Below are 23322 nucleotides of genomic sequence, written 5' to 3'. Positions count from 1 at the left end.
AAAATTTAACAGAATCATAAATTAAGCACTTGGAAAGAATAAAAGAGATCAACCTTTACCAACTACATCAACTACAAAGAAAAAGCAGAAATTCACAACTGGGATTGAAGTGATGACTTCCTAATTGACCTTAGCAAAAACATAGTAACCAGTAATAAGAAAATGTCATTATAATAAATTCTGCAATGTGCAACTTAAACCACAATGGGCATTGTTCATGTTGCAATGTTTGCAATCCTTTAGTTCTGATGATCAAGTATCTCTTCTCCCATCTTAGTGACTTAGGAGACACATTTTGCAAATATCCTAGGTAATTTAAAGCAAGTCACCTAACTTAGAATCATTTACTACATTAGAAGTGCAATCTTTGAGTTGACTATCGCTACTGTTATGTTAACCAAAGAATAGTGATGTATGTGAAAAAAATATTTAAAGGTACAATGCATTGCTCTAATATTTCTATTCTGTTTGAATTTCTACCTAGCCATCTTCCCTATACAACCAAAAATACTTTTAAAGGAAAAATCCAAAAATGTTAAGTGGTATGCTTTATGGGAATGAATTATCTGCAGCCCAGATGTTACTCATAACTTCTGAGTTTTATGGTCCCAGTTGAGTGCTATGTTTAGACAATCCTTGCATGCTATAGTCAATAAGGCTTTGTATGCATGCCATTTCTCGTCTCCTCCAGATGTAGTGAGTAAACAATTTCCTTACTGGCACTACCACAGTTTAAAGACTGAATATTAACAACTACCTAATACGCAGCATAAATATTCCAGAGAGAGAGAGAGAGAGAGAGAGAGAGAGAGAGAGAGAGAGGAGAATTGCCTTCCATTTTTTCATGGTACATATGTTTAATGGTTATTTTAAGATATGATTCTGTTCTTGTGTTCCTCAAGAGAATGTCAGAAGATATAACTTCTGTCTTCAAAGGGTGAAGTCATTGCATTTCCCATCTATCTACTAAATTGCAAGGTATCATAAATAAAATTCATAGTTTCTTTGTCTCTCTCACTTTGCTTCATTAATCAGTAAGTCTGAACACTAAATATGATGAAATGAATATATCTTAAGTATGGATTTTTTTGTTTTTGCAAGTCCCGGGGCTTGAACTCAGTCCCGAGGCTGGGCACTGTCCTTGAGCTTCTTTAGCTCAAGGCTAATACTGTACCACTTGAGCCACAGCTCCATTTCCAGCTTTTTCTGTGTATGTGGTACTGAGGAATTGAACCCAGGGCTTCATGCATGCTAGGCAGGCACTTTACCACTGAGCCACTTCCCAGCCCAGGATGAATCTTCTCTCTTAAGATTCCTAGTCTTTACCTCTATAACTTGGCAACTACATATATCAAAACTTTGTGTCATATACCTATTACCTTTCATGTTAAGAACAAGTCACAGAAAAATACATTGTAGTTCCACAAGTATTATGATTCCCTACATACCCATGGCTTTGCCTCCATACTCAATTCTTCTGTTCCCTTTTCAGCTAGTATTAGTTAATTTTCTTTTTACGTTGTTCAGAATTATTTTTTTTTGTGCTGGCACTGTGCCTTGAACTCAGGGCTGAGCACCTTCAGCTTTTTAACTCAGGGCTGTGCTCTACCACTAGAATCACAGCTCCACTTCTGGCTTTTTGTTGGTTAATAGAAGATGAATCTCACAGAGTTTTGTGCTCAGGCTGGGTTTGAACCATGATCCTCACATCTCAACCTCCTGAGTAACTAGGCTTACAGGTGTCTGGCTAGTTAATTTTCTTTTCACAGTAAGTGGAGTGTCTTTCCTAAGGTATAACCAAAGCATATATACAGACCTCAGCTGTAATGCTTCCCATTTGTACAGACTTCAGGTCTGTCTTAATGTTGAGACTTTACTACAGGAATCTCAATAGTGAGGATAGACACACAGTCATCTTAGAATGGACAGATATCTCATAGTAACAGTCCAAGCATAAACATAACATGGTCTCAGTTAAATAACTGATATACCAAATTATACTAGTTACATAATTTATAATCAAAATTAATTTCCAATAAGTAGACTGAAAGTAGTATTATTACCAGGAGCAATTAAGTTGCCAATAGGTATTAAATAAGATCTCCACTATCAGAGAGTTATTACTACCCTAAAACTGTGAGACAATGTAAGCTATCTACAAAATAGAACAGAGCACATAAAAATAAAAATGAAGGTGCCTACTCTGAGAAAACCTAAACTCACAGAAGTTTCTAACCAATGAAAGAGATCTATTCATGTTTTATAAAGGATACAAATTTAAAGGAACAGACGCAGAAAGGATTTTGAGCAAAGAATTTGGTAAATATGCAAATCGTTTCAAACAGCATCATCTTTACAAATATATGACAAATTTATAATTAAAAGTGTGAATTTGAAACAATGGTAAAACTAAAATAATTGCCACCCACAGGTGAGATAGAAAGGGAATGAAACTCAGTGAAACCATTGAAAGATTAATGGGTAATGTTAATATTAATGATATTGATGCTTAATATTAGTTCATAGTATTAACTGATAATAGCCGCATTTAAAAATATAATGGTAAGTAGTATGTGATGGTAAATGGTAAAGAAAGTAGAGCAACTTAGGGACCAACAATCCCATTCTCCTATAGGATTATGGGGGAAATCTCCTAATTCTGGAGAACAAAAAGAAGAAAAGACAGAGAAAGGTGACTTCAAAACTTACAATAGGATTCTGGGATGCTCTAAAATATATTAGTCAAAAGGAAGCTGAGTCGATTGGATGGTCAACGAGACACATTTTAAATAGAAGGTTTAGGAGTAACACTGAGTAAGGCTGAGTAGCACTGCCAAGGTAGACCATCCACCTCAAACTGACTCATCCTTGTCAACTAAATAATACTGCTGCAAGAAATTTACCTTAGAAATCCATCAAAGAAATACAGACGAGTTCACATAACACGTAAACATAATGCAATATTCTGAGGTTATTAAAAGAATGCGCTAATGTTCAATTTCAAGAAAACTCTTACTATATATGATACTGTATATTGTTTTATGTGAAATAATATCTGGATGGGGTTGTATGGAACCGCAGGCGAATTTTTAGTGTTACCAGCACCCTGTGTCATCCATAAAGAGACTGAGAATCAGAAGGTCCTTCCGGCATCCTGATGTTTGTTTTGGACATGCAAAACAGATATGGACAGAACCCTGATATCCTTTCCGGACTTGTCACTCTGAAGGACATATGTGTAAATATGCAGGTAGGGGACATCCGTCGTAGTTCACACAAGCCCACACCGTCGGAGGACCCAAGGCAAACAGCTGTCCAGATGTGAACCTCAACGAGCAGCAACCACAGATGTAAACACCTCTCGGAGGCGAACATTCTCACGGTCTCCGCCCTGCAACTTCTTGGTGATTTCCCAACGGCAGTGAGGAAATCTCTCCAAATCTCCCAAGACAAAAATGTGTGGCCTCGTTTCCTTTTACGACTTGCTAAAGAGAAGTACAAATAGATGAAACCACAGCGAGGGAGGCCACAATGACACACTGTCTGAGCTCCCCGCTACCGGCTCTCGCCAGGATGTCTTGGGTCCTGCTGACTGTTCTTTGGCTCATCCTTCAAACTCAAGGTAAGAATGAGTAGGCTGGAATTTTATATGAAAGTCAAATTACATCGTGAATGTGCCCCTGAGGAGGTGATAAATGCTTCGTAATACAAAGGATCACTATTGTTTGGATTTTTCTTTCTCAAATATATATGTATATATATTCTATATAATATTTATATGTGCATTTGAATGAAGGCATCAAAATTACTATGTAAAACATACATTCTAAAGTTTGTCATCACCTGTCTCAAATGTAATGCATTTTTATAAGTAAAAAAAAAAAAAAGTCAACGTTTTCCAAAATAAATCAAGTCAAAGTACATGAGTGGGGCTGGGGATATGGCCTAGTGGCAAGAGAGCTTGCCTCGTATACATGAGGCCCTGGGTTCGATTCCCCAGCACCACATATACAGAAAACGGCCAGAAGTGGCGCTGTGGCTCAAGTGGCAGAGTGCTAGCCTTGAGCAAAAAGAAGCCAGGGACAGTGCTCAGGCCCTGAGTCCTAGCCCCAGGACTGGCAAAAAAAAAAAAGTAAGAAAAAGTACATGAGTGGTCTATTTATAATTTCACTGATAAAATTTTTTACTAGTGTATTTAAGAATGTAGGCTATTTTGTAATAAACCTACATTTTAGGATTAGTTCCTGAGAAGGACTCATGAGTGGAAAGACAAGGTCAAAAGAACTAGGCCTGAAAATTTGAAAAAGCAATTCTTTTCCTCCTTAAGGTTGATTTTTGACAGATGAACCATTTGGCACCTGCTCTATGCATCCTTGTTAGTCTATGGAGAAATTGTGTTCATTGTGGGTCACTTCGCCTATGATCACCTGATGGTCATGTTAAAAGCCAAATGCTGTGAACCTGCACACTTCAGTACATAAATACGTTTCTAGGAAAGTGTCTACTGAAACAGTTTTATAGAAACATAGATAGCTAAGGACTTACCTTAAGCCTATTACAAAAATATCACTTGCTTAAGGATACTGTGTAAACATTGCACCAACAGGATTATCTGGGTAGATCTTATCCTTGTGTTCAAGCCACTAATGTACCAAAGAAATAACTGATAACATTTAAGCCGATAATGATGCTATACATACAGTCTAGTGAGTGCTTTCATAGTCATTTACTCAATTATCAGGCACTCTACTCAGAGCTAAGATTTTGTGTCTTACACAATAATTAATAAAGAGTCTTTGAACTTCCATCTTTCACTGGACAATCCTAGCCCATGACACAGCTGTACCACTCCTGGCTGTATAACAAAAGCATCTAAATCAGCATAAAGCAGAGGTAATGATGCATAGTGTTTACGGCAGCACTATTCACAAGAGCCGAGCTATGGAATCAGCCGAGGGGTCCAGAAACTGACGACTGGATAAAGACAATGTGGTCTTTACATACATGTTTACTCCATGATAAAGACAGGCACTCGACTGCTGAGCTACACCTCTGGGACTATTTTGTGCTGGTTATGTTCTGAAAGGGTCTTCATCTTTGTCTGAGCCTATTCTTGGACTGCAGCCCTCCTATTTTCCACTTCCTAAGAGAGCTCAGACATCAGGTATTTTCCATTCCACACTGAAATGAAGGTTTACAAACTTTTTCTTTTGCCAGTGCTGGCCTGAAACTGATCCTGCAGATCTCAGTTTTCTGAGTAGCTAGGAATATAGACAGGAGACGCATGCCCAGATTGGTAAAAGAAAATGTACTAAGCAGTTGTAGACTTTGTGCTTTATTGTATAGTGATTTTTTTCTTCCTCAGGAAAGCATTGATTTAGGAGAGAATTCTTTCCTTACTCTTTCCCTCAGTCTCTTCATCTCAGTGAAGTGTACAATTCACTTGTTGCTACTTAATTGCTCTGATTGTCTTAGCAGAAAACTCTCTATGCACATTTGTGTGTGTGTGTGAAAACTGAACATTCATGAATAAGAGTGACATTAATTGAAGAATTAAAAAGAAGAAAAGGGGCTGGGAATATGGCCTAGTGGCAAGAGTGCTTGCCTCGTATACATGAGGCCCTGGGTTCGATTCCTCAGCACCACATATACAGATAATGGCCAGAAGTGGCGCTGTGGTTCAAGTGGCAGAGTGCTAGCCTTGAGCAAAAAAGAAGCCAGGGACAGTGCTCAGGCCCTGAGTTCACGGCCTAGGACTGGCCAAAAAAAAAAAGAAGAAAAACAATATAGTACCATTTTCGTAGAAGGCTGCTACATAGTTTTGTATATTGTTTCTCCATAAATCTCTGTCCCAGATAGCAAATGACACAAAGGCAAAGGACTTTGCCAGGGGCAGTTAACGAGGGCAGCAGGCCATGTCTTTTGGCTCCAAGTCAGTCCTTTCCTTACTATTGAAATACAATAGAAGCTAGTGATATAATTTCAGGTCCAACAAAAAAGATCTCTTGTCTATAATCAATTTTCCTTGCTCTCTGTAGCTTTGAAAAAATCTTCTGAGAGAGGTTTACAAACTTAATTTCCTGTGACTTCCACTGTTTTCATAGAAAATGTCCATGAGAAAAGAACCTCACCATTTATTGTCACATGAGGAGTAAAATTACTACTTGTAGCATCCCCTTTTGTCTCCCCAAGAATGATGTATTCTCTTGAAAATTATATGGAAATTATATATACAATTATATGAGCTTATCTGGGCTTGTGAAGTGAGTATTTACACCTGCACCACAATGTGAAAATGGTGAAGAAAAGGAAAGGCAGTGAGAGGGTAAGAAACCACAATTTTAAAGAACATTCTAGAGGGAGAAGGAAATACATTACTCCAGGCAGAATTTTTATTCTCAGACAGACAGTTTCTCCAAATTTTGGTCTAAGGCTTACATTCATAGAGATCACTTCGTGAATTGTTTCATGATCCCTTACGTCATTCTAGAATAGAATTAATAGAGGAAAAAAATGGTCTTTGTAATCAAAGCCAAAATGGGAGAATCAACTGCTTTTAATGTTTTTTTCTCTCTCTCCCTCTCTCTTATATCCTTTTAATAAAACAACCAGCCAAACCAAAACTTTAACTCTTTTATGTCCACATACGCTCTCCTTTTTTAGCCAGAACTGTAAAGCAAAGCCCTGAATTCAAGCTCCATGAGCTAGTTCACCCTAAAAAACTACACATGGCCTACCAGAGGGAGCTTGAGAGCAGCCGGAAGGAAAGGAATGGCAAACAGGTAAGCCACACGAGAGATCCTGGTTCACTTTCCAATCATCTGAAGACAGACTGGAACCCTTCTCACTCTTAGAACAGATGTCACCGTCAACCTTGAAGAGAAGTCTATACAGACAGCTCCTCTTTTTCCAGAACAAAGCGCGTGATTCACTTGCGCAGCTAATGGGAAGGAGCCATCTTCCTTGATAAGAAAAGACAGAGCAGACTGGACATTGTTTCAAATGTGTAGGGGTGGGGGTGGGGATTCCACAAGAACAACTACGTCTAGAAGGCGTGAGTTTGACAGCTGCTTCCTTCCAGCTCTGCAAACCCTTATCTCCTCCTCTTGGTACTCTATTTGCCTGCGCGTCACCCATTCATGCATAGAAAGCACTTCTGCATGGCTACAAACACTTCCCTCATTTGGTCATTTTTTTTTACTCTTATTTAATTCTTTGTAAATCTTTACAGGTTTTCCTTAGTGTATCGCAGTTCATTTTGATAAAAAAATCCATGCCTTCTTTTTATCCTGCTGGTGATGCAGAGTGGTCCACTGAACATTGTATCGCACGCTGGAGAAACCCATAAGCCCCTAACACAGGAAATGGCATTTTTAATAAGTCCATCTCAATGTACCAGCTATGCTTCATCTTACAGACAGAAGAGGACTGAACTCAGCCTGTATGCATTTATAATTGTTAGCCTAATATATGCCCCGTGGACCACTACGATTGCTTTTAATAGGCCTAGATATGTTAATGGTGGGGCATAATTACACCATTAAACTCTTTCAGGGAAGATGTGTGCCTAACGTTCACTACCAAATTACCTTAAGTGGAGAAGAAATTATCCTTCACCTTCAAAACCCCAAGTAAGTTCTATTTCCTGCAACTCTAATCATGTTGATTGTTAATTGAGAAACGGTAAAGTATCCTTGGGGCACTAATCAGTGTGATTGGAGTAGAAGGCACGAAGCATGTTGAGTGTTAAGAAATATGAGTTCATGTAAACAGAAGAAGGTCTGTCTTCTGTCTACCATCACTGTATCCTTGGGAAATGATATGCAAGGTAGAGAGCAATGAGACCCATTCCTATACATGACTTTCTTTTTTAAACTTCTTGTAATGTACAGAAAATATCTTCTATTCAGATACATTCAAACCTTAGGTGTGTCTTTTTATTACTTTTGTAAGAATATATGTCTAAGGGTGTTTTCCTGGAGAGAGACTCTGGAAAATGAGGCTCCAACACCTACTTCCAAGAGGCAATGGCCCCTTGTGCATAATTACAAACCAGCAGGAGTCGCCCAAGACTTCCTAAACCCGTTCCCTTGGTCCAAACCATCCTCAAGAAATCAATTTGAAAGCAAAAAAAAAAAAAAATCTGCAGCTGAGAAGCAATTGGGATTTCTACCCTCAGATTTTATCCACACAGATTAGCTGCAGCAACAAAGTTCCAATGCTGGGAAAGTTCCAATGGTTCAGATGTCAACTCTTCCTCATTATAGACATTGTCATTCTCTGCGTGTTGAAGATTGTGTCATGGGAGTCAGCCTCGTTCCTATCCTGAGTATCCTACAAGTTCTCATTCTCTACAGGTTTCTCCTGGGGTCAGATGGCACTGAAACGAAATTCTCATCCAGAGCAGAGAATGTCACCAGCAGCCCACAGAAGAGGGTAGGGTCTGAAAGCTTCCTGGGACTTTTCTTAGCATCTGTCGCTTACTTATTAAAAATACACAGCTCCAGAGACGTCTATTAAAAAATTCAAATGGCTTGGAAGCCAGGTGCTCATGTATAGCCAGTTAGACAAGTGCACAAAAACTGCAGCTGTGAAAATGTGGGAATAGCAGGAGGCTTCTGCCACCTATTTAGAAGCAAATGGGGTGCACCTGTCTCTAGACCATTTTATACTGGGGTTAGGAATGTTGTCTCCTAATATGCTTGTATGGATATATCATAACAAAACCCTTTGCTCCATTAATATACTTTAAGAAAAGGCAAAGAAATGCTATGCCCTACAAATACTGGAAACTTGTTGTTACGACTATTTTCTGAAAATATTCACGTTTATCATGGAGTTGGCAGTGCCGTGATAATGTTTATATCTGGATCATTCAAAATTCGGCACCCCCAAATTCCAGAGTCCAGCCTCCAGCTGTAAATAATCATGACCCAGACAATCAGGGAAGAACAGGAAAATGAGACCTCCTCTCTGGAACCACAAACACACATCTCTAAAAACAAATACAAAGGACATAGAATGTCCACCCCTGCCTGGCCTGCTTCCTTGCCTTATCAAAACTCTCATTTCTTGGATATCCGAATGTCTGGTAACATTTGTCCTCAGAGAAGAGTACCTGGTAACTTAATTAGGGATTCTTTTCTGTTGTTGCTGAGATGTTAGGGTTTGAATTCAGGGCTTTGTGTTTCCCAGGCAAGTTCTCTACCACCTGAGCTTTTCTCCCAGTTCCAGTGGCTGGTGACATATTAATGGGGTACCTTGTCCACATTGTCGATGAGAAAGTTTCTTGTAAAGAACACACACACACACACACACACACACACACACACACACACACACACACACACACACAGAGCAAGTCTTGAACCTGAGGTGGTTTGTGAGTCTTTTCTAGATCTTTCCACATAGGTGGCCCCTTGCCAATACAGACCCATAACCACACATTATCTTAGTTGTAGACAAATATTCTGGGTTTTCAAATCTGGTAGGAAAGCATCCACTCACAATTCGACAAAAATGGTCACTTCAGCCAGTGAGTCTGAAGAACTGAGGATGGTCCCATCCTCATAGCCTAAAAGGAGGGGGTACTGAAAATCCCCAGTGATTGGCTACTTCTCATTCACCACAAAACGCTTACATTACTGCCAACGAGGTTGAGAAAAATGACTCAGATATTAGATAGAGATTTCTGGAGTCCACTGTGGAACAGTTCAGAAAGCTTCTAAAGCCCTCATTGGGTTTTCTTTCTGGAAAAGAGTAAGGGCCCCCATCATGAGTTGAGTTTTCCCCGGTATTAAAGATGGCAGCCTTCCCCACAACTACTCTTAACCATTTATGTACATGTGAGTGTGAGTATGAATAGTGGAAGCTAGCTATGTTCTGTCTATGTGTGTGATTCTGAGGTGATGTTTGGTTCTTCTCTCCAGAGGCACTGTCACTATGAAGGTCACATCCTAAATGAAAAGAACTCTGCAGCCAGCATAAGTACCGGTGATGGGCTGAGGTGAGACAATGGTCCAGCATATTAAATATCAGAAAAAGTTTTGCTACACAGAACTGAGTCCTTCTGGGCCCTACCTAGTCTTGCTACTTTAGTATTTTTCCTTGCTGATTACTGAATCCATGTTCCAAGCAGGAGTAAAGCACATCACCCTTACAGTCATGGCAGAATCGGCCTTTTGCTTCAGCTGCTCCACAGGGTAGGGCTGGCTGTGTTGGAGTGGCACTCTGGATTTCTGGGTTCAATGCCAAGTCTGCCTATTTCATTCTTAGAAGCAATTGAATCTTATTTTCTTGAAGAAAATGGCCTGTAATTTTCCTAGTTGAACTTTTTTTTTACTCTTCGCTGGTCCAGGGACTTGAATTCAGGGCCTAAGCTCTGTCCCTGAGCTTTTTTTTTTTTTTTTTTACTTAAGACTAGTGCTCTAACACTTGAGCACAGCTCCACTCCTGACTTTTTCTGGTGGTTAATTGGGGATCAGAGTCTCACAGACTTTTCTGCCCGCACTAGCTTTGAACCGCGATTCTTAAATCTCAGCCTCCTCAATAATTAGGACTATAGCTGTGAGCCACCAATATTCAGCTCTAGTTGAACTTAACTTTTCAAAGTGTATGTGTATATGTGTCCACACAAGCAATTCTTCCTAGCTAACAAAATTTCAGAGTCATCAAAGGCACACGTGAGAAGACCACACATTTTACCTCTGAATGGTCACTGGTAATTACTTCTTATTATATATATATATATATATATATATATATATATATAGTATATACTATATATATACAATATATTTATATATAAATGCATATCAACAAGTATATCTTTCAGGATTAAAATAAAAAAGCTCATACTTGCTCTCCTAACATGATGTGTCCTTAGCATGACATACTAAAATTTCCCCATATCATAAAATGCACTCATAGATACAGCTTCTAGGAGTCCCCATTTGTGACTCTGGATGCCCTATGAACATGTTTTTCTCTCCACTAGGGTTCTTGTACCTAATCATTCCATTATTCCACTCCTCCCAGCATTCCTAGAATCTTCCAAGAGACATTCTATTATATCAATAAATAAGCTGTGACAATGTTTACTGCACTCATCACCTCCTTTCCCACTTCTTTGGGATTGTTTCACGTTAGTTAGTTCTTTGGGATTCTCCAGGTCTATCACACAGCCTCCTGTCAATGCTGCTAAATACTGACTTGTGACTTCGATGAACACGTGCTTGCCGAAGGGCCTGCACAGGATGTCTATGCGTGGCACTGGTGTGGAGGGAGAGCTCTTCCCTCCATTCTGAATGGGAAGCATAAGTGCATGTCAGGGAATGCTGAACTCCACATCTGTCTCTCACAGAGGAGACTTCACCTACCACGGTCAAAGGCACGTAATAAAGCCTCTAGAAAGTACAGACCAGGGAGAACACGCTGTCTTTGCATATGACCGCAAGGAGCTGGACACTGTTTGTGTTAATCCTACCTGCGGAGTGAATGGCATGGGCAGAAAACAAAGGCATAGTCGACTCTCCAGGTCCCTGGGAGGCCTAGAGGTAGGTATTCGTTTTCTGCACCCTGATTTCTTTCAGTGATCTCAGCAATAACACATAATGCAATGGTAGGTTCAGCAAAGCTTGTTATCTATTTACTGAGTCTTCATGGGGTATTCTCTTTTGGTTTTTTTGGGGGGGGGTTGTTGTTGTTGTTTGGAAAACATATATCCTTTGGTAAGTTTTTGAATCATTTAGGAGAGAAGATAATTATTAACAATGCTTTTAAAAATTGTTCGAAAGCAGGAAGAGTTTCTCCAGGCGCAGAAGTACATCAGTCTCTTCTTGGTGCTGGATAACGCCTTTGTGAGTATGAAACGTGTTTATCTTTTGGACAGTTTCCTCAACTTTTGAGCTTACTTATCAGGCTAAAATTGGCAACAAACCTTGTAGTTAACAAGATTTGGTTCACCTGATTATCCTGGCTGCTCAGCCTGGTCCTCCATAGTTTTCATTCCTACTCATTTAATATCCAGCTGTTGTCAAATATTTAGCTATTGGTAATATACTTAATACTGTATAGCTATATGTAGGCCAACAGCCACAAAATTAAAAATAAAGCAGTCACGTGCTAATGGCTCATGCTGGTAATCCTAGCTACTCCTAGCTGAGATCTGAGGATCGAGGTTCAAAGCTAAGCCAAGGAAAGGGAAGTATGAGATTCTTACCTCTAATTAACCACCCCAAATCCTGAAGTGAAGCCGTGGCTCCAGTGGAAAAGCACCAGCCTTGAAAAGAAAACGCTGAGGGACAGTCCCCAGACATTGAGGTCTAGCCCCAACATGAGCAAAAATAGATGAATAAAATAACATAACTAATTAAAACTCAAAAGTTATTAAACTAATAAGTTATTTCACGTTATTACCTAAAAATCAATAGATGTAATATAAATATTACAAAAATATAATATAAGCAAAAATTGTAACTTACAAGTTACATAAAAACTGTATAACTTGCAAATGTTATACATACAGAGAAAAAGATGCCAGCATCTATTTTTACCTAGAATTATCAAATTTGAATTTAAAATTTTCAAATTTTTTGATTTACTCAGCTAAAAGATGGAGCACACTGACATTTTACAAACGCCTAATTTTTCTCTTTGGAAAAATAAAATCTCTTGCATTTGAAATAGAACTTGGCCAAACAAGTCTTACAAAGCTTTACCCTGGAATTCATAGATAGAAGGCATATTAACACACGTATTTTTCTGTGAATGAAATCCTATACCCCCGTAGCTTTATTACTTTTCATTTTGCTATTCTATTTTTATTTTTACAGTATAAGACGTATAATGGTAACCTGACTCAGATGAAAACCTTCGTGTTTAATGTCTTGAACCTTCTGAATGTGGTAAGATACTTGTGTATAAGCATGAGCCTCTACCGAGAAGCGTTTGGCATCTCTGTGATGACAGCAAGGGGATAAGTTTCCCGGGGCCTTCAAGGCAGAGTTCTGGGAGATGAGAGCTACACGTCGAGGATCAGCATTGAGATAAACTCACACATCCTGTAGCTGGGTCGTTTTGAGGATTCCTACGTTCAAAAGGGAAACTCATCACCCGAGTCTACCTTTGTATCCCTGACTTACAGCCGGACAGGTCTAACATACTACAAAGAATCTTGAATGTCTTCATGAAGAAAAATTCTCACTCCACAGATTTATAATACGATAGATGTTCACGTGGCCCTGGTAGGGATGGAAATCTGGTCCGACGGCGACAAGATAAAGGTGGAACCCAGGATAGGCACCACATTTAGCAACTTTATGAGATGGCACCGATCTCACCGATCTCACAAGAGGATCCACAGCCACGCTCAGCTTCTCAGGTGAGCGCTTGGGGGAGAGGGCAGGCGTACGGATGCTGAGTAGCTTGCTGACCCGCGTTCTCAGGAAAGGGTTTTCTCTGTCATGACCTGCTTTACAATGCACCTGTGAAATCAACCATCAATAAAGCAAAATGATCAATAAAGTAAGACAATGTCTTGGATGCACAATAACCCCCTGTAGTCATTATTCATGCTCTGAGATGGTAGACACGGATCTGGGGCCTACTGAGCATACAAAGGGCAGGACAGCAAGGGAAATGGATTATGTCTGATGGTTCCAGAGTGCAATGTGACAGTGTATCTGTACCTTCTGCGTAGTGGGATTGGCTTCAGGAATGGGCGCGTAGGAATGGTGGCCTCCAATTCCCTGTGTTCTCCATCTTCAGTGGCTGTTATCGAGGTTGGTACATTTATTTTAAGGTTCCCTGTGATTCGATGTCTCTGTGATGTCCAGCAGAGGGCTTTGTACTTAGTCATTACAAGGAATATTTTCTGTGTCAGTAAATACTGCTAGCAATGAGATCATCTCATGGAAGGCTCCTTAGAGGAGACCTCATGGTGCAACAGTAGTGCACCAGACTCCAGAAGGCTCCTTAGATGATAAAATGTCAATCCTGCCAGAAGACATCTCATTTAAGTTGATGCTGGGAATAAGAGCAGAAATGCTGAGACAGAACAAGAGGTTACCAGTGGCCTCTGTGGCCTAGAAAACTCTGTTAGTCAATTGACAAGAAAGTGGACAAGAAAGCAAGGGCCATGGGGGCCATCTGATGCTAGATGGTGACAGATTCTTACAGGCCCCAGAGCCCCTATTATATAACCAAAACGCCCCATCTTTACGGAGAGACCTGTCTCTCTTAGTTCGTTGGCTTAGTGCTGACTCGATGGCTAGCTTCTCAGACTCCAACCATTTCAGAGGTGCCTTCAGCATGAGATGACGAAGCAGTGACAGCGAATGGGGCCTGGTGCCCACGGCTGTCCTTCTCTCAAGCTGTCCTTCTCAACTCCTATATGCAGGTAACAACTGCAAAGTCACGGAGTGAAACAAGGTATCGCTCCTATTATTTTTCTTTCCAGGCTAAGAAGAACAATGTAAGCCTGGCGGCGGTGATGTCCCATGAATTGGGACATGCCCTGGGCATGCCTGACATCCCATACTTCACCAAGTGTCCCTCTGGCAGCTGTGCTATGAATCAGTATCTCAGGTAAGATGGCGCTACGCTAAAGTAACAGGCGTGTGGGTGTCCCAACCCTTAAAGAATTTAAGTGGATTAGGCACATGCTGGGATGTTCCTCAAAAGCTACATATCCCATCCACCAATGTGCAGGACTCATTCTTGAATATGTACACAGGCACCAAGGTTGAGTTCATGAGCGTGGTAACCATATTAACTTCACATTATGTTAACTTAATGCGGTCCATTCAGATACTGGCCTTGCCTTTCTGTATCACCAAAATTGATCAGTCCATTAGTACTCATCTCTTTGCAAGGACCTTGGGTAGAGAAATGAGTAAACTGTACTTTGGGTTTTCTTTTAGGTGCTCATCACTAAAGAATTAGGACTACAGTACCTGTACGTCTGCACTGATTTCCCCTAGACGGAATCATGCTTGCTTCTTTTCTGCTCACCCCTCGTGACTGCACTTTCCTATAGTGGGGTCAGATGTATTTATCACACAAAAACCACTGCACAGTGTATCATTCTTTAATTCCTGATGTGCTCTGCTTACAGCTCAAAATTCCCAAAGGATTTCAGTACTTCCTGCCGGGAACATTTCCGAAGATACCTTCTAGCTCAGAAACCGAAGTGCCTGCTACAAGCACCTAGTCCGAAAAGTATGATCACTCCTCCGGTGTGTGGCAACCACTTTCTGGAAGTGGGAGAAGGCTGCGACTGTGGCCCCCCTAAGGTGTGGAGCTATCTGGGGTTTCATGCTTTATTATTAGTGGGTAACGGAGGGTAAGCCTTTTCTTTATTTTGTTGACATTCTTTGGGAAATGCTAAAGAAAAGCTGATAGCAGAGTAGTAAGTGGATCTATACTTGCATTATGTGGTTGATTCGAGTTATTTTTCACAAAGCACTTCAAAAGCCAGGACATCGCTTTAAGATGGTAACGTGGTTATGCGATGGTGAAGCCAAAGAAGTAAGCCATCACCATAACATTGCGCTTATGATCTTTCCAGATGTATTATTCACAGATTCCCAACCAATAAAATATCAACTGGTCATTTCTTAAGCAAGAACCATTTCAGCTTTAGAAGTAAGTTCTCTCCACAGGTATTTGGTCTATTTCTATAGTTGTGATGTAAACCAACGATGAGAGAAAAGTAAAAGGTACAGATAAGTAGAAATGGAGGAAATGACATTAATGAACATTGTAAAATTTCAAGGCATCTGTGTAGTGCAATGGATGGTTTTGTAGAACCAGACTACTAAGATCTTTGTTTAGCAATCTTCTTTCCCTTTTGAAACAAAAAAGAAAGCTAATACTTATGTTTGAGATAAAAATCTTCAAAACACTTTAATATCCAGTCTTTCCCATGGTTTGCACAACAAATGTACACAATAGGTATTGTCAATATCCTTATATGGAGAAGAATGAAGGTTAAGGAAAGTGATTCGTTCAGAGGATAGAGCTAGAAATCGGTGAAGTAAAGTAGATCTCCAGAATGCTCCCCTTAGATGGCTCTGTCACAGTGGACAAGACATCTCAATACTCTATGCTTCCGTTTGTTATGCAGAAATGTGAAATAGAGTCCATGGGTCGATAAAATGCTATGACTTAATCAACCTTGCTTTTATTTTTTTAGATTTTCAGGTAATCATTCTCTCTATATACAATTTTTCACAGGCATCACACTAGTTTACTGACTCCAATGATAAAATGAATTTTAGTAGCAAGTTTCATCACTAGCTTTGAAGGGGAAAGGAAGGGTCATAGAGATTATAGAAATCTTTTTTGCAAAATTTGTGTAGTAGTGTCTCATTTCAACTCTTGGACTTCTTTTTAAAAGCAATTTGCTCCCAAGTACAATTAGGATTTAAATGAAACTGACTAAATTCAGATTTCACTCTGAGAACCACTGATACAGTCACATATGAAATATTATGTTTAAAAACAAACCGCCTTTTAAGTTTCTTGGGAAAATTACAGCTCAAGATTTTTGCATATTTCTGGTATCACTTGAAGTTTTATTCTGAAATACATTCTCATTTGTTGCAGGTATAAATTTTTCTTTTTATTTAGATTCTAGTTCACTGTTTCTAATTTTGATAGTATTATTGTTGTAATTTAAGCAGGAATCTTATTGAGGAATCTATTATTTTAAGGAGAAAACTTATGAATAAATAGACAATTGTGTCTCATATAAACAATGAAAATATCATTTACACTTTTCTGTTAGTATACCTTCATACCGCTTCCATGCCTCCCAGTGTTGAATAGAGAATATATATAAAATATAAGTATCTGGTGTGTTATCTTTCATTTCATTGGATATGATTTTGCTATTTGATTTTGCTGTATGATTTTTATGATGATGTTTCATTATTTTGATCATGGTTGACATGCATGGCAAATAATGCCTAAGAAATTCAATTGTGGGTGCTGAAATTTTTCAGTGAATTTGCCCATTTGTCATAACATGAGCTGTTTTCTCCAACCAAGCTCTTAATATGTTGTATATATTACTACGTTCTCTACCATAGACCTACCCCCATATTTTTTGAATAAAATTCTCACAGTTGTCACTCCATTTTTATAATAACACATTAGTTTTCTATAGTACACACTTTTTAGCATTTTTATTCATCTCTGAGAAGAGTGCATGTGATTGTGTGTATATAACCACTACCAATCTCAGATCCGAATTATGCAGGTGTGGTAAAACTAACTAGGGATTCAATTTTTCTATGTTTTCACACCCTTTGACTAGTATGGAAATAATCTTCGTTTAATTGATATGTCATACCATCTGGATTAGATTTACCTTATTTTTGGTTCTCGAAGATGTAGTTTTCATTGCCCATTACATTTTTTTCCCTCTATAATTAATTTTCCCTGGTCATGCCCGATAGAATTGGTTAGAGTAATTCAGTTTAAAAAGTATGATTTTACCTCATGACCCAATTCTGTGTCCCCGATGGGAATCAATTGTTGACGGCGTTTCCTGTCTGTGTGCTTTGAAGGTATGCTCTGATAGCTGCTGTGACCCCCTGACCTGCAGAAGAAAACTGGGACCTGGGTGTGGGGAGTCCCCCCCACAACTGACAGTGTGAGAACAGAGCAGGTGAGACTCCTCTTCCCTCTTTCCCCACATAGCTGAGCAGGGGAGGGGGATGGGGAGGGAAACAGAAAGTGCAGGGAGAGAGATGAGAGGGGGAGGAAGGACACAAAAAAAAAAATAGGGAGGGAGGGAGGGTAGACCATGCAATTTCTTAAGAGCTTTGAATGACAAGGGGTGCGTCCTTTATTGGTTAAGATAAACTGTGACTGCTGAAAGAAAATTAAACTTGGACTTAAGATACCTAAGTGCTAGTCATAATGCCAACAAAAACGTGGCTGTGGGACTTTCAACCAAGTGATTTGTTTTCTCACTTCCCAAATGGAGTTCCTGATACGGTTTTCTTGGTACCATTATTAGTATTGCTCAAGCTCCATAGATTTCCATTTTCATTTTTTTATGTAGTATCTTACAATTTGTAATACCCAGGCATTTTTTTTCCTTTTAAATAGACTTGAAGAATCTTCTTCAGTGAGAAGCTACTTTGCCAGGACAAGGATCCGGAGCTTTAATCACTGCAAGAGTCTTCTCACCGTTGTACATAGATACCCACAGCACCTTTTTATTCTGGGTTCTGAGTTTGTGGATTCAACCACTGACTTACTGTACCTGCAAAATAAGAATTGCATCTGCAGTGAGCTTTTATCCCTTTTCATGCCATTATTTCTTGAACAGTACAACCATTTACATTGGATTTACATTGCATTAGGTATTACAAGTCATCTACAGAGGATTGAAGATGTATGGGAGGCCATATGCAAATGTGGTGCCCATTTATGTAACTGTCACCGTTTTCTGGGATGCCTTTTTCGCATCTAGCAATTGCTTTTCATAGACACCACCCCCTTTCCGACCACCTCAAACCAAAACATGGCATAGCTCTCTAGTTCATTGTCATCATCTGTGGACACCAGAGTGTGGCAGCGAGTCCAGACTGGCCTCTTCACCAACCACCTGTACGTCCCAGGTTCCTACAAACCCCACGTTGGGGTCAATTAATTTGAGAGAGAGGCTCAGGGGAATGAAGGAAAGCATGTAATGGCCTAAAGGATGTTACTAGCCATACAGGTGAACAGCTACATGGAAGAGATGCTGGGGGGAAAGGTATATGGGAGGAGACATGGGTCTTCTATGCCCTTTCCAGCCTTGCTGCCCTACGGGAACCCTCACCTGTTCAGGAATGCAGGGGCTCCACCCACTCTGCCCTTAGTGAGAGGTTTCATTAGTAGTCGTGGTCATTATTACACCATTGGTGAAAGACACCAATTGCACCATTGGCCATTCCTCCATTCCTAATCACCTCAGTCTCCACCTCCTCTAGAGGGTGGGGCTGCAATGTCCATCCGTCCAATCACGCGGCTGTTCCCCCTGGCAATCAGCTGCCACATTGAGGTTATAAAAGCTATTTTTTTCCAGGAAAGGGGGAGGATGCACAATATACTCTTTCTATGCTAAATCAAATGATCATAATTATTTCCTTTCTTTTTTTTGGGGGGGGGAGGTTGTACTGGGATTTGAACTCAGAGCTTTGTGCTTACCACATCTCCAGCTCGACATATCATTTTCTTAAGAACAATACAAATGAGCTCTAAGTCTGAACCCTATCATGTTTTGTGTTTTGTAAAAGCAGTGCTAGAATTTAAACTCTGGGCCCACAAGAGCTATTATGCAGTCACTGAGGTGATCCGCTTAGTACTACAGTAGTTCTGACGCTTTTGGGGTGCTCACAGATGCCTCTTGAGGTGATGAGGACCTTTCTGTTTGGCGCAGCATGCTAGTCTTTTGTGAGGCAATTGTGACACCTGCTGTCCACCACAAAGAATTTATCCTCCAGTAAAAACCAGGCTGTTCCTGTAGCAAATACCGTTGCTTGAAAAATGAACATTTCTAGGGGATGGTGAACAGATAACAGTTCATTTGTCCTGACTCTAAAAAGCCCAATCTCAAACCAGGAAGCATTTTTGGATGGAAACACTGCAGATAACCCATGATATATCCAACTCATCCTCCCTGTTTTTGTTTTTGTTTTTCCTAAGAAGGAGATGATAAACTATGGCATGACCACTAGATGGAGTGGTATTTGAAGATGCCCATGCACCCACCTTAGGGCTCACAGATAGCACCCTCTCCTGTTTCTCTATGATACACGCATATTATGCACATGTTTGAAACAGAATTTTGTTGAGGTATAATTTACACCCAATAACATATATTTATTCGGAAGACATAGGTAGTGAATTTTGACCAAATTAACTGCCCTCACATTCAATGTATGGAACATTTCCACCATCTATCCCTTGAATCTCTCTTCCCACTCAGGGTCAACCCCATCCCAGATCCCAGGTGATCACTCACTTGCTTTCTACTGCTGTGAATTAGGTCTATTTCTGTTTCTGGTTTCAGGCTTGGGGAATCATACAGTATGTCTGCTTTGTATCCTGCATCTTTCAAAACATTAGTATCTGCATCGGTATAATATTGAACTTGATGACAATATATTAGTGAGCTTTCCTTCACATAAAGAATATCTGAGATGGATACTGGTGGCTCATGCCTGTAATCCTAGCTACTCAGGAGACTGAGATCAGAAGATCCCCGTTCAAAGCCATCCGGGGCAGGAAAGTCCATGAGATTTTTATCTCCAATAAATCACCTAAAAGTCAGAAGTGGAGCTGTGGCTCAAAGTGATAGAACATAAGCCTGTAGGGGGCAGAAAAAAGCTGAAGTTCAGCACCTAGGCCTCGAGTCCAACAACAACAACAAAAAGAGTATCTGAGATTATAAATTCATAAAGAAAAACAACATGTTCCTCAGATGAAGCCAGTGTGATCATGATGTGTAATCTTTTGAATGTATTATGGAATTCAGTTTTTAAGAACTGAGAATTTGAAATTTAGATTTCTTTCACTTCCTCTACTGTTGTAATAAATTAACATCTGAGACCTTGCTCTTCTCACCGGGTATAAAATATATGCATATTTTATTCAAAAACCCCCAAATCCTCAGGAACATTAAAGTACTTTCCCTGCAACCCACAGAAATATAAAGATAAGATCAAAATATTAATAAGAGTAGAGAAAATCAACAAAAGTTTTCTAATGGGAGAGGGAATACCAAAATCGAGAGACAAAGAACAAAAAGACCAAAAAGCAACACTTAGAAACCATTTGGTGTAAACCAATTGCACAACTCTTGGGGGTAGAGGGAAAGGGGAAGGGGGGAAATGAGGGAGGAGGTAACAAGTAGAACAAGAAATGTACTCACTGCCTTTCGTATGAATCTATAACCCCTCTGTATCACATTTTGACAATTAAGAAATTGAAAGACAAAAAAATAAAGTTTCTTTTCAGGATAAAATACAGTGAGAACAAATGAGAAGAGAAATCCAATTAGTTGTACTCTAAAAAGATGTGACTACATTGTTTTCTGTTTTTTGTCTTACTCCCATTTGGGAAATTAAAATAAGCTTTATGGAGTTGGAGGACCAAAATGCTAGATATAAATCAGGTAGAAAAACTCATTAGAAGGACTTATAATGCTCTCTCAGTAATTTTACTCTTTTAGATAAAGAGCTGTTTTCCCAGAGCATATGGTTGAAGTCAGATTTCATTATTAGAAACAGAACATCTTAGAGTTAGAAGAGACCTTCAATATCTAACTATCTTAATGGATTTGAAGCTAATTTTAGAAAAAGGCATGTCTGGGATACATATTGATTCCGAGTACTGATGAGGTTTGTCTTTCTCTATAAATTTCTGTTTCCAATTACCTTTCTGTTTTCCTGTGAACTTCCTAACTTCTCTGAATCCTCTTTGCAATCAAAAGGTACTTGTAATTAAAGCAAAGCCCTGTTATTCACCTATAATGGAGAACGTGTGGTATCATATACAACGTGAGATGTGCAGGAAAGAGACAAGGTACCTCTCACTATCTGTATGAGATTGGAGAGTGAAATTGGCTTGTTAATTTGTGAAATCATCCCGCCTCCTCACTTCGCCCTTGTACAGATGAGTACGGGGTGATCATGGAGACAATCATAGCCTGGAATGTGGGAGTTCACTAGCTATGCCTGTTTAGCTGTGGGTATAAGATACAGTGTATCTTAGGGGCTTCATTTGCAAAATAGTTAAATAATAACCAATGTGTAGTGTTAAAGCCAAATGAGCAAGAGCCTGGAGGAGGGAATGTGCACAGACTCAGTTTTAGTTCAACCTTAGCTGGAAAGGTTCATTCAAGCCTGAATCAGTTGGCTCCATTTTGACCCAAAGAATCTCTGAGGGCCTAGTCCTAGTAGAAGATCACAATAGCTCAATAGCTATGTCCATATGAACACATAAGATGATGCTAAGTGAAATGAACTCCAAGTTATGGAAACAGGTGGTATGTCGTTGTTGTTATTTTCAACATACCATGTAAAATTATGCCCTTTTGCTTTTGTATTTCTTTCCCATGGTTTTACCCCTGATATCACTGTAGCTGATTTTAGTGCACTGAATACTACATATACATGTACTGGAACTAGGGAAGGGAAAGGGACTACCAAAATCGAGAGACAAAGGATAAAAAGACAAACCAATGCAACAGCAATACTTACAAAATTATATGATGCAAACCAACTGTACGACTCATGGTAGGGAGGGAAATGGGGAGAGGGGAGGCAGGGGAAAATGAGGGAGGCGGGAACACGCTGGACAAGAAATGTACTCACTGCCTTACGTATGAAACTGTAACCCCTCTGTACTTCACTTTGACAATAAAGAAATGAAAAAAAGAACCTCTGGAGGATGAACACCTCCATAAACTTTCTCTTGCATGGGGGAGCGGGCTGAGCAGTGGGAAGTTTCTGGCACATGTGTGAGGGCCATAGTCAGCCTCTGTCCTTGATCAGTGGTGGGCTGCTCTGACAGGCACTCAGAGACCAAGTTGTTCTAGAAGGTACCATTGCTCGCAGTCCATGGAGTTTAAGTGGGAAGTCTGTAGAGATGGGGTGAAGATTATTTTGATTTAGAGAAGGACACACAATGGGTATTTTTGTTAGACACACGCACACGCACACACACACACACACTCCACGTATATACATATTAATGTGATCTTTCCCTGAGTACTTGATGGTCCAAAAAAAAATTCTTGATCATGGTAAACTCTGAGACACTGGCAGTCATTGTACAGAAATCCAGAGCACTTCAATTTTTTTTTTTTGCTAGAAAAGTGAATATAGAAGTGGAACTATAATATTCTAATCTATTTTATTAATTAATTAGTTTATTGTCAAAGTGATGTACAGAGGGGTTACAGTTTCATAAACAAGTCAGTGAGTACATTTCTTTTTTGTTTGATTTTTTAAAAAAAATTTATTTGTTTATTAATTGAACACAAATTTTTTCACAAGGTGTTGTGCAAAAAGGGTACAGTTACATAGTAGGGCAGTGTGTACATTTCTTGTGATATCTTACGTCCTGTTTTTCTATCTCTTCTCTAGGTCAGGTAGACATATATACAATATACAATGTATCACGAACATATACAGTAGCCACGTGGCCACACGCAAGAAAGTTCGCCTAGGGCTTTAAATGTAATGTCGATATTAGACCATATGTCAGGATGTGAAGATTTTCTTTAAAGGAGGCTTGCATTGTATCCATTTTTGCTTC

General features: G+C 39.6%; 1 protein-coding gene across 1 annotated transcript; it reads left to right on the top strand.

The window, feature by feature from the left end:
- The first annotated feature begins 532 nt into the window (after positions 1 to 532).
- On the top strand, positions 533 to 17663 carry Adamdec1 (ADAM like decysin 1). The gene is made up of 14 exons (XM_048330987.1): positions 533 to 546; positions 3549 to 3622; positions 6664 to 6782; positions 7555 to 7631; positions 8358 to 8436; positions 9930 to 10006; positions 11363 to 11555; positions 11796 to 11858; positions 12834 to 12905; positions 13212 to 13381; positions 13700 to 13781; positions 14459 to 14586; positions 15116 to 15293; positions 17574 to 17663. The coding sequence occupies exons 1-14, from the start codon at positions 533 to 535 to the stop codon at positions 17661 to 17663; spliced, it is 1416 nt and encodes a 471-aa protein (XP_048186944.1).
- Positions 17664 to 23322: the final 5659 nt, after the last annotated feature.

Source organism: Perognathus longimembris, chromosome 21 (genome assembly GCF_023159225.1).
Source record: "Perognathus longimembris pacificus isolate PPM17 chromosome 21, ASM2315922v1, whole genome shotgun sequence".
NCBI lineage: Eukaryota > Metazoa > Chordata > Mammalia > Rodentia > Heteromyidae > Perognathus > Perognathus longimembris.
The sequence above is the reverse complement of the archived record's forward strand: the minus strand, read 5'-3'. Positions and strand labels throughout refer to the sequence as shown.

What these genes read in the sequence shown, in the direction of transcription:
- Adamdec1 (XM_048330987.1), top strand. An exon ending in CTTCACCTTCAAAACCCCAA is followed by an intron (nt 7,632 to 8,357) that starts GTAAGTTCTATT and finishes CATTCTCTACAG; the next exon opens with GTTTCTCCTGGGGTCAGATG. An exon ending in CCAGCAGCCCACAGAAGAGG is followed by an intron (nt 8,437 to 9,929) that starts GTAGGGTCTGAA and finishes TCTTCTCTCCAG; the next exon opens with AGGCACTGTCACTATGAAGG.